Raw genomic sequence first — 16243 nt, forward strand, 5'->3', positions numbered from 1 at the left:
GTTGCCAACAGATCTGGCTTCCTACTACCTAGGGGAATGCTTCGTTGGGAGGTGTTTAGCTGGTCCTGATGGTTTCTTGTCTGGAATTCCCCTGTTTTTGAGTGTTGTTCTTTATTTACTGTTATGATTTAAGAGCTACATCCACACCTGCCTCCAACAGACAAGAGTTCTTTCTCCCACCCTGGACATCATTCCACAGATATATAAACCCCATTCTCCTAGTTTACAACAGACCTCACTTGATACCTTGATTAGCATTGAATGGCCTATCAGATTTCAAGATCTGGCTTCTTACTACCTGGGGGAATGCTTTGTTGGGAGGTGATTAGCTGGCCCTGATGGTTTCTTGTCTGGAATTCCCCTGTTTTTGAGTGTTGTTCTTTATTTACTGTTATGATTTAAGAGCTACATTCACACCTGCCCCCAACAGACAAGAGTTCTTTCTCCCACCCTGGACATCATTCCCCAGATATAGAAACAGGAAGTAAGCAGCCAGACCTTGGAGCTGCAAGGCCATTCAATGTTAATCAAGCTGGCCAGTTGCAACATTCACACCTGCCTCCAACAGACAAGAGTTCTTTCTCCCACTGGACATCATTCCACAGATATATAAACGGGAAGTAAGCAGCCAGACCTTGGAGCTGCAAGGCCATTCAATGCTGATCAAGCTGGCCGGTTGCAACATTCACACCTGCCTCCAACAGACAAGAGTTCTTTCTCCCACCCTGGACATCATTCCATAGATATATAAACAGGAAATAAGCAGACAGACCTTGGAGCTGCAAGGCCATTCAATGCTAATCAAGCTGGCCAGTTGCAACATTCACACCTGCCTCCAACAGACAAGAATTCTTTCTCCCACCCTGGACGTCATTCCAGAGATATATAAACCCCATTTTCCTAGTTTCCAACAGACCTCACAACCTCTGAGGATGCCTGCCAGAGATGCAGGCGAAATGTCAGGAGGGAATGCTTCTGGAACATGGCCAGACAGCCTGGAAAACACAGCAACCCAGTGATTCCGGCCACGATTGCATTTGACAATAAAAAGATGGGGGATGTAATAAAAAAGAAAGAAAAGACCCCGTTCCAACCTTTATGATGCCCAGACCTGGGTTGTCCTGAGTGAGTGAGTGACCTGGCCGTGCAAAACTGGTCGCTCAAGACTCCGGCCGTGCAAAACCCAGACGTCTTTCCAAAACAACAAACACCCTGTTCATTTCATACTGTATTTATTTAATAACTAAAATTCACAAATAAAAAGGTACTTGCAAAGTCCATGTCATTGCGTCGTCCCAATTCTTCTCCATTTTTTCCACTGCTTTCCGACCCATATGTGTAAAAAAAAAATGGGCTTGGGTTTTGTTTTGTGTGGGTTTTTTTTTTCGTTTTGTTAAAATTATAACGGTTGTATGATTGGTCAAGTTGGAGCTGAAGCACCAATGCAAGAAGATGCTTATGGAGATGAGAGGACACCCCCCTCCCGGCGCCTTCCCACACACACGTTTCCAGAGGAGCCGAAAGAAGGGGGTCTGCCCCCCCCCCCTGCTCAGCCCCCTTTCCCCCACCCAGAGCCATCTTTTGCATTATTGAAGTTCTTCTCTCAAAGTCACTGACGGTAGTCACCCTGGCGGTTTCCCCCTCGCCGGTCCCTCTGCAGGACGGCAGGCGCGGGGGACGTTGTCGTCGTTCACATTGTTTGTATCTCCCGTAAGCCAAGAGGCAGCCGCGGCAAGCAGGTCCGGCCACAGGTCAGTGCGAGGTGTCGAATGGGTGTCTTTTTTAAAAAAAAATTTCAGGTAGGTTTGTGTGTCTTTTCAGAAGGCTGCCGTTCCTTTTGCTTCCTTACGTTTGGATTCCTTCTCTCTTTCCCGAGCTGCTGCGTAAGGCTACTCGTATTCCAGGAACTGTTTGTGATAGAACAGCAAATAGCTGGAAGCGGAAGGAAGACAAACAAAGTAAGAACAAAACATTACGACCAGACACAGTGAAGACATCTGCCCTTGCGCTATGCTGCTCAACGACTTAAATCTAGAAATAGTTTTCTTAGATCTACAGAGACACTCGCTGGAACACCTCAGCAAGCGAGAGTCCAAAAGTGGCAGGCTCAAACCCAGAACCTCAACCAATGGCTGATACCAAATGAGAGACTCCCCCCTGGGCACATGCTACTCTGCTGCTGAGTGCGCATGCCCAGTGTGGAACACATCTCACCACACTAAAACAGTAGATGTGGCTCTTAATGAGACATGCCGCATCATCACGGGGTGTCTGCGCCCCACACCACTGGAGACATTACACTGCTTAGCCGGCATTGCACCACCTGACATCCGCCAGGAAGGAGCAGCCAATAGTGAAAGGACCAAGGCAGAGACATCCCCAGCTCATCCCTTGTTTGGGTATCAGCCAGCACGTCAACGACTTAAATCTAGAAATAGTTTTCTTAGATCTACAGAGACACTCGCTGGAACACTTCAGCAAGCGAGAGTTCAAAAGTGGCAGGCTCAAACCCAGAACCTCAATCCATGGCTGATACCAAATGAGAGACTCCCCCCTGGGCACATGCTACTCTGCTGCTGAGTGCGCATGCCCAGTGTGGAACACATCTCACCACGCTAAAACAGTGGATGTGGCTCTTAATGAGACATGCCGCATTATCACGGGGTGTCTGCGCCCCACACCACTGGAGAAATTACACTGCCAGGAAGTAGCAGCCAATAGTGAAAGGACCAAGGCAGAGACATCTCCAATTCATCCCTTGTTTGGGTATCAGCCAGCACGTCAACGACTTAAATCAAGAAATAGATCTACAGAGACACTTGCTGGAACACCTCAGCAAGCGAGAGTCCAAAAGTGGCAGGCTCAAACCCAGAACCTCAACCAATGGCTGATACCAGATGAGAGACTCCCCCCTGGGCACACAGAAGACGGGGCGACTTGGAAGGCGCTGAACAGACTGCGCTCTGGCACCACGAGATGCAGAGCCAACCTCAAGAAATGGGGCCACAAACATGCGAGTGTGGAGAGGAGCAAACCACTGACCACCTGCTGCAATGCACCCTGAGCCCTGCCACATGCACAAGGGAGGACCTTCTTGCGGCAACACCAGAGGTACTCCAAGGGGCCAGATACTGGGCAAAGGACATTTAATTAGCTACCAAGCTTACAAACTTTGTGGGTTTTTTATCTGTTTGTTTCTTTTGTTCTGTTAGAAATGTAATACAATCTTCTGGTTGTGGATGACACGATAAATAAATATTACAAGGCAGTCCCCGAGTTACACGCCTAGTTCAGAACAGGGGTGAGACAACAGGAAGTGAAAGGAAATTTCTAGGAAGGAAAATTCACTCATGCAAGAGTTATCATCATCATCATCATCATCATCATCATCATATGAGGGTTATCTGGGAAGTAAAGTTACAAGGCACTTACTCTCATGGGGAATTTTCTTGTGGGAAGTTGGTTTCACTGCCGTGCAGTAACAAACCAACAAAAGCGAATGAGCAGTGCCAGCTGTCAGTAGCTCATTGACTGCAGTTGTGGTGAAAGTTCAAAGTTCTTAGCACTGTACAAGAGATATCCGGAAAGTAAGGTTACAAGGCACCTATCTCTTGCAGGGAATTTTATGAAGTGAACGAGCAGTGCCAGTCGTCAGTAGCTCATCAACTGACGTTGTAGTGAAGGTTAGAGAAGAGTGTCCTCATTCCATTTCTCTCTAAGTGCAAAGTTTGCGCACTTAGAGAGAAGCGGCACTCTCTAGCTGTACGAAGGATATCCGGAAAGTAACGTTACAAGGCACGTATCTCTCACGGGGAATTTTCTCGGGGGAAGTTTGTATCACTACCGTGTAGAGGCAAACCAGTGGAAGCAAACAAGCAGTGCCAGTCGTCAGTAGCTCATCAACTGGAGTTGTGGTGAAGGTTAGTGAGGAGCATCCTTATTCCGTTTCCCTCTAAGTGCAAAGTTCACACTGTATGAAGGATATCCAGAAAGTAAGGCTACAAGGCACGTATCTCTCACGGGGAATTTTCTCGGGGGAAGTTGGTATCACTGCCGTGTAGTGGGAAGCCGGTGGAAGCGAATGAGCAGGCATGGGATAAAGTACAAGGCTGTGTAACAATTGCAAAGGCCATATAGGCTTGTTTGAACAGCCAGGCCTTCAGGTCCCTATGGAAGGAGGACAGTGTGGGGGTCTGCCTAATCTCCCTGGAGAGCATGTTCCAAAGCTGAGGGGCCACCACCGAGAAGGCCCTCTCCTTCGTCCCCACCAGCCGTGCTTGAGGCGGAGGTGGGACTGAGAGGAGGGCCTCCCTGGCAGATCTTAGAGCCCATGCCGGTTCACAGAAGGAGATGCGGTCTCGAAGGTAGGTAGGACTTAGAATCATAGAATCATAGAAACTTGAACTGTTTATTTATTTAGAGCTTATGTATTCCCGTCCTTCTCAACCGCTGAAGGAGGACTCAGGACAGCTTACAATTGGCAATCATGAGATGCCAACAAGAAACAGTTAGAGCACAACCCTGCAGAGCCTTGTCTTTGACTTGGGGACCGCCTGTGCTTTAATGTTATGATTGGTCCTGACTTCCTCCCTGCAACTATTTATTTATTTACGGCATTTATATGCCGCCTTTCTCACCACGAAGGGGACCCAGAGCGGCTTGCAAGATATATTTTCATACAATGTATTATATTATTAGCATAGTACAACATCAGTATTATATATTAGTCTATTGCACTATACCATTATATTGCAATATTATTAGTAATATTACATGTAATGTAAATATAATGTAAATTATAATTATAATTTACGTATAATATTTATAATATTATAATATAATACAATATAATACTAGTAATAATAATTATTACTAGTATTACATTGTATTACATTATAATATTATAAATATTATATGTATATACAATATACTATATTATATTATTAGCAAAGACAAGATGGAAATGTCTTCTACTCCCTTCTGTCTTCACTCTGGCCAGAAAGCAGTCCATTCTGAAAGCAGAGCATTTTCTTACAAGGTAGGAAAGATCCCAGGGAGGTGGCTTTGCTAACTGGCTGCCACGCGTTCTCCCACTCTCTTCCTGCTCGTGGTCATGCTGTGACACTCTGAATAATTTAGAGCCAATGACTCATCGTGGTATGCCGCCATCTATTCTGGATCGGGACTAGACAGTTACATGTTTGAAAGCAAAGCAAAGTCTGGTCAAATTTGGTACCTAGAAAGAAAACCTAAAGGAATGACAACAATAACAATGCTAAGTCGGGCAGGGAAAGAGAGTGCATGGAAATCGGGCTCTGGAACGCTGCAAGGGGTTCAGTCTGTATACTTCTTGTGTTTGTGTACATTAGCGCTGCCTAAATATAGGACGACCTAGGCTGGACGAAATTATGAAAGAGAAAAGGTGTGAGAATTCCCACACAAATTAGTAACGGTTAAACGGTTCAGGCCCCGCCTATCTCTGCGATCGCATCTCCTTCTATGAACCGGCACGAGCTCTAAGATCTTCTGGGGAGGCCCTCCTCTCGGTCCCACTATTGTCTCAAGCGCGGTTGGTGGGGACAAGAGAGAAGGCCTTCTCAGTGGTGGCCCCCCATCTCTGGAACACCATTCCAAGGGAAAGAAGACAGGCTCCATCCCTCCCCGGCTATCTCCGCGATCGCATCTCCTTCTATGAACCGGCACGAGCTCTAAGATCTTCCGGGGAGGCCCTCCTCTCGGTCCCACTACCGTCTCAAGCATGGTTGGTGGGGACGAGAGAGAGAGCCTTCTCAGTGGTGGCCCCCCGTCTCTGGAACACCCTTCTAAGGGAAATAAGACAGGCCCCACCCCTCCCCACCTATCTCCACGATCATGTCTCCTTCTATGAACCGGCACAAGCTCTAAGATCTTCTGGGGAGGCCCTCCTCTCGGTCCCACTACCGTCTCAAGCATGGTTGGTGGGGACGAGAGAGAGAGCCTTCTCAGTGGTGGCCCCCCATCTCTGGAACGGACTTCTAAGGAAAATAAAACAGGCCCCATCCCTCCTCGCCTATCTCCGTGATCGCATCTCCTTCTATGAACCAGCACGAGCTCTAAGATCTTCCGGGGAGGCCCTCCTCTCGGTCCCATTACCGTCTCAAGCATGGTTGGTGGGGACGAGAGAGAGGGCCTTCTCAGTGGTGGCCCCAGTCTCTGGAATGCCCTTCCAAGGGAAAAAAAACAGGCCCCATCCCTCCCCGCCTATCTCTGCGATCGCATCTCCTTCTATGAACCGGCATGAGCTCTAAGATCTTCCAGGGAGGCCCTCCTCTCGGTCCCACTACCGTCTCAAGCATGGTTGGTGGGGACAAGAGAGAGGGCCTTCTCAGTGGTGGCCCCGTCTCTGGAACGCCCTTCCTAGAGAAATAAGACAGGCCCCATCCCTCCCCTCCTTTCGTAAGAGCTTGAAGACCTGGTGGTTTCAACAAACCTTTGAGAATGACCAGTTCTAACTCAGCCCGAATACGGCCTTATTCTTCCTACCAATTGCACAGATCATTTCCTCTAATCGGCCCCGGAATGAACAGCCACAGACCCGTACCTAATATTATTGTTGCCTGCCATAGCATTGCACTTCATTCCCGGGCCCCCTAGAATTTTATTTAGGACAGGAAACTATTTTTATATGTCCCTCCCCTCTCTTTCTTCATCTATATACTGTATATACTCGAGTATAAGCCTAGTTTTTCAGCCCTTTTTTTAGGCTGAAAAAGCCCCCCTCGGTTTATACTCAAATCAAGGTTATTTATTATTTTACTCTTTTTATTATTATTATTTCATTTATTATTTTATTCTATTTATTATTACATTTATCATTTTACTCTATTATTATACCTTTATTTTACTGTATACTTGTTGTTATTGCTGCATTCATTATTTTACTCTTTTTATTATTATTATTGTTATTATTACATTTGAAGGATACATAGGCACATTTACATTGAAGAAGGTAAATAATCATTTAATCAGAGTTGGACAGTCTTAAATTACCATTTTTGTAAATATTAAAAAGTATATAATTACATTGATTCCTCAATCAATGCAATTTAATTGGTATCTAGTTTTGTTTTGCAATTTATCAGTAGCTGCTGCATTTCCCACCCTTGGCTTATACTCGAGTCAATCCATTTTTTTCAGTTTTTTTGTGGTAAAATTAGGTGCCTCGGCTCATATTCGGATCGGCTTAGACTCGAGTATATACGGTACTTTGCTGCTTCTCATACTTCACCATCATTCTGAAGAGCAAGCAATCAAAACAGACATATCCTGCCTCTCTGGGAGGCTGTTCCCACCCGTGAACTTCATGCAAAACCTACCCTTCACTGTCTAGTACATCCTTAATGCTAGCCTTGGTGATGATGGCATCGTCACATTTGAACCACTGGTCCTTGTGTTGCCGGATGAAGCTGGTATAGTGCCCGCTCTCCAGGGTTCCCTGGTGATTAACTACTGCAAACAAGGAATACCTGGCGGGAGGAGAAACGGAGAAAGAGCAGTTAGACAGTGGAAGGAATGTTTTTTTCAGTCTCAATACCCTCAGCAAGGACATCTCCACATTGGCAACTCCAAAAGTTCAGGTCTTTAGGCATTACCAGTAGCATTTTGAGAAACCAAAGTTCTGAGTGCCTTTTTTAGAGAGAAAAAGCAGGGTACAAATAATAAGAATAATAAGAAAAATGAGGTTTTAAAGATCAAACTGCAAAGACTCTGGCACAAGCCAGTCAAGGTCCCAGTGGGTGCAGTCCCTCAAGACCTTGGCTTCTCTGTGTAGCCTGACATGGTGGTTGTGAGAGTGGTCCGGCATTTCTGTGTTCTCAAATGAAATGCTGTGTCCAGGTTTTATTTGAGAACACAGAAATGCTGGACCACTCTCACAACCACCATGTCAGACTACACAGAGAAGACATGGAAATACACAAGGAGCATGTGGACAATTTCAACAGAAAGGAGGAAACCATGAAAATGAACAAAATCTGGCTACCAGTATTAAAAAACTCAAAAATTAAAACAGCACAACAACAGAGAGGAAACTAACAAGGACATCTAATCACCTCTCAACAAAAGTTTGCTCTAGGCAAAAGCCATTATATGCTAATCAAGGTGGTCAGTTGAAACGTTCACACTTAGCTCCAACAGACAAGAGTTTCTTGTCCCACCCTGGTCCTTCCACATATATATAAACCCCTTTTCCTAGTTCCAACAGACCTCATTACCTCTGAGGATGCTTGCCATAGATGCAGGCGAAACGTCAGGAGAGAATGCCTCCAGAACATGGCCATATAGCGCGAAAGAAACTTTCAACAACCCAAAATTACCACCTCTCAGCTGCAAAAGGCCACCCTACTGGGATCTGCACGCATTATTTGCCGATACATCACACAGTCCTAGACACTTGGGAAGTGTCCGACGTGTGATCCAATTCAACAGCCAGGAGAGTGACCTTGTTTTCTGTGTACCAATCTTGTGGTGCATCAAATAATAATAATAATAATAATAATAATAATAATAGGAGGATTTAAAAATTGAATTGCAAAGACTCTGGCACAAGCCAGTCAAGGGGGTCCCAGTGGGGATCAGCACACTGGGTGCAGTCCCTCAAGACCTTGGCTTGCACTTAAAAACAATCGGCGCTGACCAAAATTATCACTTGTTAGCTACAAAAGGCCACCCTACTGGGATCTGCACACATTATTCACTGATACATCACACAGTCCTAGATACTTGGGAAGTGTCTGACGTATGATCCAATTCAACAGCCAGGAGAGTGACCTTGTTTGCTGTGTACCAATCTTGTTGTGCGCCAAATAATAATAATAATAATAATAATAATAATAATAATAATAATAAAAGCCAGAATTGAAAAGTTGACAACAGGTCCCAAGTGTAGACTCTGCAAGGAAGCAGATGAAACCATAGGTCCCATCCTCAGCTGCTGCAAGAAGATCATTCAGACAGATTCCAAGCAAAGGCACAACACCATTGCTCAGATGATCCATTGGAACTTGTGCCACAAACACCATCTGCCTGCCACAAAGAACTGGTGGGACCACAAGCCAGAAAAAGTGACAGAGAATGAACATGCCAAACTCCTCTGGGACTTCCAGATTCAGACAGACAGAGTTTTGGAGCACAACACTCCTGACCTCACAATTGCGTGAAAAAATGAAGTATGGATTGTCAATGTCGCAATCCCAGGTGACAGCAGGATTGCAGAGAAACAACTGGAAAAGCTGACACGATATGACGATTTAAATATCGAACTGCAAAGACTAAGGCACAAGCCAGTAAAGGTGGTCCCAGTGGTGATGGGCACACTGGGTGCAGTGCCTCAAGACCTTGGCCTGCACTTAAACACAATCAGCGCTGACAAAATTACCATCGGCCAGCCCAAGGTGCTTGTTTATAAAATTGTCCTCCCAACCCTGCTGTGGCAGCCACCTCTCCATAAAATCAACATTGACACTGAACTACATCACCGCCTGAGCATTTCTCCGAATGAAGCAGAGAGTATTTGAGGACCGGGACATCTGTAGGGATACCAAGGTGCTTGTTGATAAAACTATTGCCCTCCCAACCCTGCTATACGCCTGCGAAACATGGACTGTCTACAGATGTCACATGCAACTCCTGGAACGATTCCATCAGTGCTGCCTCCAGAAAATCCTGCAAATCTCTTGGGAAGACAAGCGGACAAACGTCAGCATGCTGGAAAAAGAAGCAAAGACCACCAGCACTGAAGTGATGGTCCTCCACCATCAACTCTGTTGGACCGGCCACGTTGTTCAGATGCCCGACCACCGTTTCCCAAAGAAGTTGCTCTACTCCGAACTCAAGAACGGAAAACAGAATGTTGGTGGGCAGGAAAAGAGATTGAAAGATGGGCTCAAAGCCAACCTTAAAACATAGACACCAAGAATTGGGAAGCCCTGGACCTTGAATGCTCCCAGTTGGAGGTCAGCTGTGACCAGCAGTGCTGTAGAATTTGAAGAGGCATGAATGAAGGGCGAAAGAGAGAAGCGTGCCAAGAGGAAGGTGTGTCAAGCCAACCATGACCGGGACTGCCTTCCGTCTGGAAACCAATGTCCTCACTGCGGGAGAACATGCAGGTCAAGAATAGGGCTCCACTGTCACCTACGGACCCACCCCCAGGACACTACACTTGGAGGACCATCATCCTCGGACTACTAAGTAAATAAGTTTGATTCCTGGAAGAGTTCTTAGGAAGGCCCACCTTGCTGGTAACTCTTTTGCAAAGAAAAACTGAAATTTTTCATACTCTTTTCTCAAAGCGCCCACCTTCTTCCTGTACGAGTGGAACGGAGCTAAAATGAGCGCCACAAATTGCTGGGTAAACACGGAATGCGCTTCGTTTGACAGAAGGCAAGTGTTCTGTCCCGGGTTTGGGCTTCTCCCGCACAAACACCTGCTCCTCCTGCTGCCATCTACCTATTTGCGGCTCTTTCTGTTTGCACTGCTTTTATTAGTCCTTTAAATCTGGGACGAGCATTTTCAAATGGCTGCTCAAATGGATCCAAGCTGGAAGGTGTTCAAGACATCGACCAACGATGAAGAACGCCCTCCTCAGCTTGGCACTCTCTCCACCATCGCCATTGACCATTGGCCGTATTGATGAAACTTGCAGTCCAAAATACGAGGACGGGTCAAAAAGTAATGCCTCCATCGCTCTAACTTTTCTTCCTTTCCTAGCTACCGGACTATCTATGCATGATAGGACAGAGCTCATTTTACTCTACTGATATCATAGTCTTGGTCATATTGACTGATTAAAACCATGAATCTGAAGCTGAAAGAAAAACTCATCATTGAATTAATGCAAAAGAAGATGGTGTATTACGGAAATCCATCATCGTATGTTTATGGGGATGCTGTAGGCGAAGAAGAATATTGGGACACCTCCCGCATCGTTAGCAAAATCTCGCTCAAGGCGATGGAATCCTGGGAGCTGAAGTTTTCCAAGATCTTTTGCCCTCTCTGGACATCTTTCTCCCACTCTGGACATTATTCCACAGGCGTATAAACCCAATTTTCCTAGTTTCCAACAGACCTCACAACTGGAGGATGCCTGTCATAGATGTGGGCGAAACGTCAGGAGAGAATGTTTCTGGAACAGCGCCATACAGCCCGGAAAACTCACAGCAACCCTATATATATGCTTTCATGCTCACATACAGAGCTCCACAGAGCTCCAGTGCACATTGCAGAATTGATTCTACCTGAGCAAAAAAAAAAAAAGAAGAATGGCGGATTGCAGCAATACTTACTTATTATCGTTGTTTAGACTATCTGCTGGCTGCTGATACTGCCCATTCATTCTGCTCTCTTTACTGCAAGAAAAAGACAAAACAGGAACACACACACACACATGTTTAGTGCCTTTTGAAAAGATTTAAGCATGATAAAGGTATGGTTTCTATATCCCAAGTACTCATTTCTGATCAGACACAAACACAATTAAGGTTGACAGTTTGTGGGCATGCTTCTTGATAGGAAAATGTCCCTTTTAGGCAAGGGTGGGCATTGTGGGGCCATCCTGGTGTTGTTGCACCCACAGCGCTTGCAAATGGACGATCAGACTCATCGGAGTCTAAGGCTCAACAGGTTTCCCATGTTCTCTTAGCTTTGAATATGTTTTCATGGATTTTAACTGTGAATTTCAATGCTTTTGTGTTTAATTCTGTTTTGATGATTGCATATTTGCATATTTTAAATGATGTGGTCATACTTTTAATTGTAAGCCGCTTTGAGTCTCCTTTGGGAGAGATAAAGTGGGGTATAAATAAACATAATAATAATAATAATAATAACAACAACAACAACAACAATAATATGTTTATTTTACTCCATTTTATATCTCCTGAAGAGATATAAAGTTTATTATTATTATTATTAAATAATAATAATAATATGTTTATTTATGCTCCACTTTATATCTCCTGAAGAGATATAAAGTTTATTATTATTATTAAATAATAGTAATAATATTTATTTATACCCACTTTATATCTCCTGATGAGATATAAAGTTTATTATTATTATTATTATTAAATAATAATAATAAAACATAATATACATAATAATAATAATAAAATAATATGTTTATTTATACCTGACTTTAAATAATATATTATATTAAATAATAATAATATGTTTATTTATACCTGACTTTATATCTCCTGAAGAGATATAAAGTTTATTATTATTATTAAATAATAATGTTTATTTATACCCCACTTTTATTTATACCCCACTTTTTACCTCCTGAAGAGATATAGTTTATTATTATTATTATTATTATTATTATTATTATTACTGAATAATAATAATATGTTTATTTATACCCCACTTTAGATCTCCTGAAGAGATATAAAGTTTATTATTATTATTATTATTATTATTATTATTTGCATATCTTAACCGATGTGATCATACTTTTAATTGTAAGCCACTTTGAGTCTCCTTTGGGAGAGATAAAGTGGGGTATAAATAAACATAATAATAATAATATGTGTATTTATACTCCACTTTATATCTCCTGAAGAGATATAAAGTTTATTATTATTATTATTATTATTATTATTATTATTATTAAATAATAATAATAATATGTTTATTTATACCCCACTTTATATCTCCTGAAGAGATATAAAGTTTATTATTATTATTATTATTATTATTAAATAATAATAATAATAATATGTTTATTTATACCCCACTTTATATCTCCTGAAGAGATATAAAGTTTATTCTTATTATTATTATTATTATTTGCATATTTTAAATGATGTGGTCATACTTTTAATGATAAGTCGCTTTGAGTCTCCTTTGGGAGAGATAAAGTGGGGTATAAATAAACATAAACATAAACATAAACATAATAATAATAATAATATGTTTATTTTACTCCATTTTATATCTCCTGATGAGATATAAAGATTATTATTATTATTATTATTATTATTAAATAATAATAATATGTTTATTTCTACCCCACTTTAGATCTCCTGAAGAGATATAAAGATTATTATTATTATTATTATTATTATTTACATATTTTAAATGATGTGGTCATACTTTTAATTGTAAGCCACTTATTATTATTATTATTATTATTAATAATAATAATAATAATAATATGTTCAATGTATTGTCGAAGGCTTTAATGGCCGGAATCGCTGGGTTGTTGTAGGTTTTTTCGGGCTATATGGCCATGGTCTAGAGGCATTCTCTCCTGACGTTTCGCCTGCATCTACCTCTGAGGATGCTTGCCATAGATGCAGGTGAAACGTCAGGAGAGAATGCCTCTAGAGCATGGCCATATAGCCCAAAAAACCTACAACAACCCAATAATAATATGTTTATTTATACCCCACTTTATATCTCCTGTAGAGATATAAATTATTATTATTATTATTATTAAATAATAATAATAATATGTTTATTTATACCCCAGTTTATATCTCCTGAAGAGATATAAAGTTGATTATTATTATTATTATTATTATTGTTGTTGTTGTTGTTGTTGTTATTATGTTTTGTCCCACCACAGACCAAAATTGGCTCCTGTTTCTCTTCCCTGGCTGGAAAGTCACATCCTGAACAGCAGTCCTGGCTAATTTACACTTCTTTGATGCCTTCCTTTGTGACCGAGAGGTAAAAACAATGCCGCAAGATGGTCAATGGCTGGCGGCGGCCATTGCAAAAGTTCCTGCTGGTTACCCAAGGACAAAGGCGCCCTAGATCGGATGCTTTGTTATGGGCCTGCTCCCCAGGAAGCCTTTTGTGCGGAGATCACCCATGACAGATTTCATAACCATCTTAGACTAAGGGCCCTTCGACATAAATCCCGAAGCTGAAAGGAAGGGAAAATTAATCCAATTTCTGCCTGAAAAGAAAGCCTTAATTGCATTAGGCTCCTTGATGCCGCTGAATCATTCCTGCTCTTTTTCATTCACGTATTTTATGTTTTCGAGGATGGCAATTAGGTTACTCTCAGCTTCACAGGTTCCTGGAAAGGACGGCAGGCTGCCTTGCAACAGCAACAACCACCAGCCAAATATTTACGTCGCTGGGACAATACTAGTCGTATTAAAATTATAAACATTACTGTGACAAAGTAGTAGTCGCCACACTCATTAATTTGGGCATTTTACACATGCATAAAAAATTCTAACAATACAAATCTCTATACATGAAGCAGTGCAATGTTTCCTAACATGTATACAATACTTCCCTCCTCCCACCCATCCTTTGTCCTAGAGCAGGCATGGGCCAACTTCGGCCCTCCAGGTGTTTTGGATTTCAACTCCCACAATTCCTTCAGTATGTGGACAACTTCCTTCAGTATGTGGATGACATACTCATAGCACAAGCATGGACCAACTTGGGCCCACCAGGTGTTTTGGACTTCAACTCTCACAATTCCTTCAGTATGTAGATGACATACTCATAGCACGGCATGGGCCAAGTTGGGTTCCCCAGATATTTTGGACGTTGACTCCCTCAGTTCCTTCAGTACATGGATCACATCCTTCAGGATGGGGATGACATACTTATAGCACAGGTATGGGCCAACTTGGGCCCGCCAGGTGTTTTGGACTTCAACTCCCACAATTCCTTCAGTATGTGGATGACATACTAATAGCACGGCATGGGTCAAGTTGGGTTCTCCAGATATTTTGGACGTTGACTCCCTCAGTTCCTTCAGTACATGGATCACATCCTTCAGGATGGGGATGACATACTTATAGCACAGGTATGGGCCAACTTCAGCCCTCCAGGTGTTTTGGACTTCAACTCCCACAATTCCTTCAGTATGTGGACGACATACTCATGGCACAGGTATGGGTCAAGTCCAGATATTTTGGACGTTGACTCCCTCAGTTCCTTCAGTACATGGATCACATCCTTCAGGATGGGGATGACATACTTATAGCACAGGTATGGGCCAACTTGGGCCCACCAGGTGTTTTGGACTTCAACTCCCACAATTCCTTCAGTAGGTGGACAACATCCTTCAGGATGGGGATGACATACTTATAGCACAGGTATGGGCCAACTTGGGCCCGCCAGGTGTTTTGGACTTCAACTCCCACAATTCCTTCAGTATGTGGATGACATACTAATAGCACGGCATGGGTCAAGTTGGGTTCTCCAGATATTTTGGACGTCAACTCCCACAGTTCCTTCAGTATGTGGACAACATCCTTCAGTATGTGGATGACATACCCATAGCACAGGCATGGGCCAAGTTGGGTTCTCCAGATATTTTGGACATTGACTCCCTCAGTTCCTTCAGAACATGGATTCACATCCTTCAGGATGGGGATGACATACTTATAGCACAGGTATGGGCCAACTTGGGCCCACCAGGTGTTTTGGACTTCAACTTTCACAATTCCTTCAGTATGTGGACAACATCCTTCAGTATGTGGATGACATACTAATAGCACGGCATGGGTCAAGTTGGGTTCTCCAGATATTTTGGACGTCAACTCCCACAGTTCCTTCAGTATGTGGACAACATCTTTCAGTATGTGGATGACATACTCATGGCACAGGTATGGGTCAACTTGGGCTCGCAAGTGTTTTGGAGTTCAACTCCCACAATTCAGTATGTGGACGACATACTCATGGCACAGGTATGGGCCAACTTGGCCCCACCAGGTGTTTTGGACTTCAACTTCCACAATTCCTTCAGTATGTGGACAACATCCTTCAGTATGTGGATGACATACTAACAGCACGGCATGGGTCAAGTTGGGTTCTCCAGATATTTTGGACTTCAACTCCCACAGTTTCTTCAGTATGTGGATGACATACTCATGGCACAGGTATGGGCCAACTTGGGCCCACCAGGTGTTTTGGACTTCAACTCCCACAATTCCTTCAGTATGTGGATGACATCCTTGAGATTGTGGAGGACATACTCATGACACAGGTATGGGCCAACTTGGGCCCACCAGGTATTTTGGACGTCAACTCCCACAATTCCTTCAGTATGTGGACAACATCCTTCAGTATGTGGATGACATACCCATAGCACAGGCATGGGCCAAGTTGGGTTCTCCAGATATTTTGGACATTGACTCCCTCAGTTCCTTCAGAACATGGATTCACATCCTTCAGGATGGGGATGACATACTTATAGCACAGGTATGGGCCAACTTGGGCCCACCAGGTGTTT

The 16243-nt window shown here is 43.1% G+C and overlaps 1 protein-coding gene across 3 annotated transcripts in view; it reads right to left on the reverse strand.

Annotated features, from left to right (window-relative positions):
• Positions 1 to 1215: 1215 nt before the first annotated feature.
• Positions 1216 to 16243, reverse strand: part of LOC132780020 (ubiquitin carboxyl-terminal hydrolase 22-A) — a 204119-nt gene continuing 189091 nt past the window's right edge. For all 3 annotated transcript variants that reach the window (XM_067461689.1, XM_067461688.1, XM_067461690.1), the window contains 3 exons: positions 11322 to 11384; positions 7356 to 7505; positions 1216 to 1932 (listed from right to left, as the gene is read on the reverse strand). In XM_067461689.1, coding sequence (XP_067317790.1) covers positions 1890 to 1932; positions 7356 to 7505; positions 11322 to 11384 — 256 coding nt within the window. In that variant the 3' untranslated portion in view covers positions 1216 to 1889. The remainder of the gene's footprint in view (positions 1933 to 7355; positions 7506 to 11321; positions 11385 to 16243) is intronic.

Source organism: Anolis sagrei, chromosome Y (genome assembly GCF_037176765.1).
Source record: "Anolis sagrei isolate rAnoSag1 chromosome Y, rAnoSag1.mat, whole genome shotgun sequence".
Classification (NCBI taxonomy): domain Eukaryota; kingdom Metazoa; phylum Chordata; class Lepidosauria; order Squamata; family Dactyloidae; genus Anolis; species Anolis sagrei.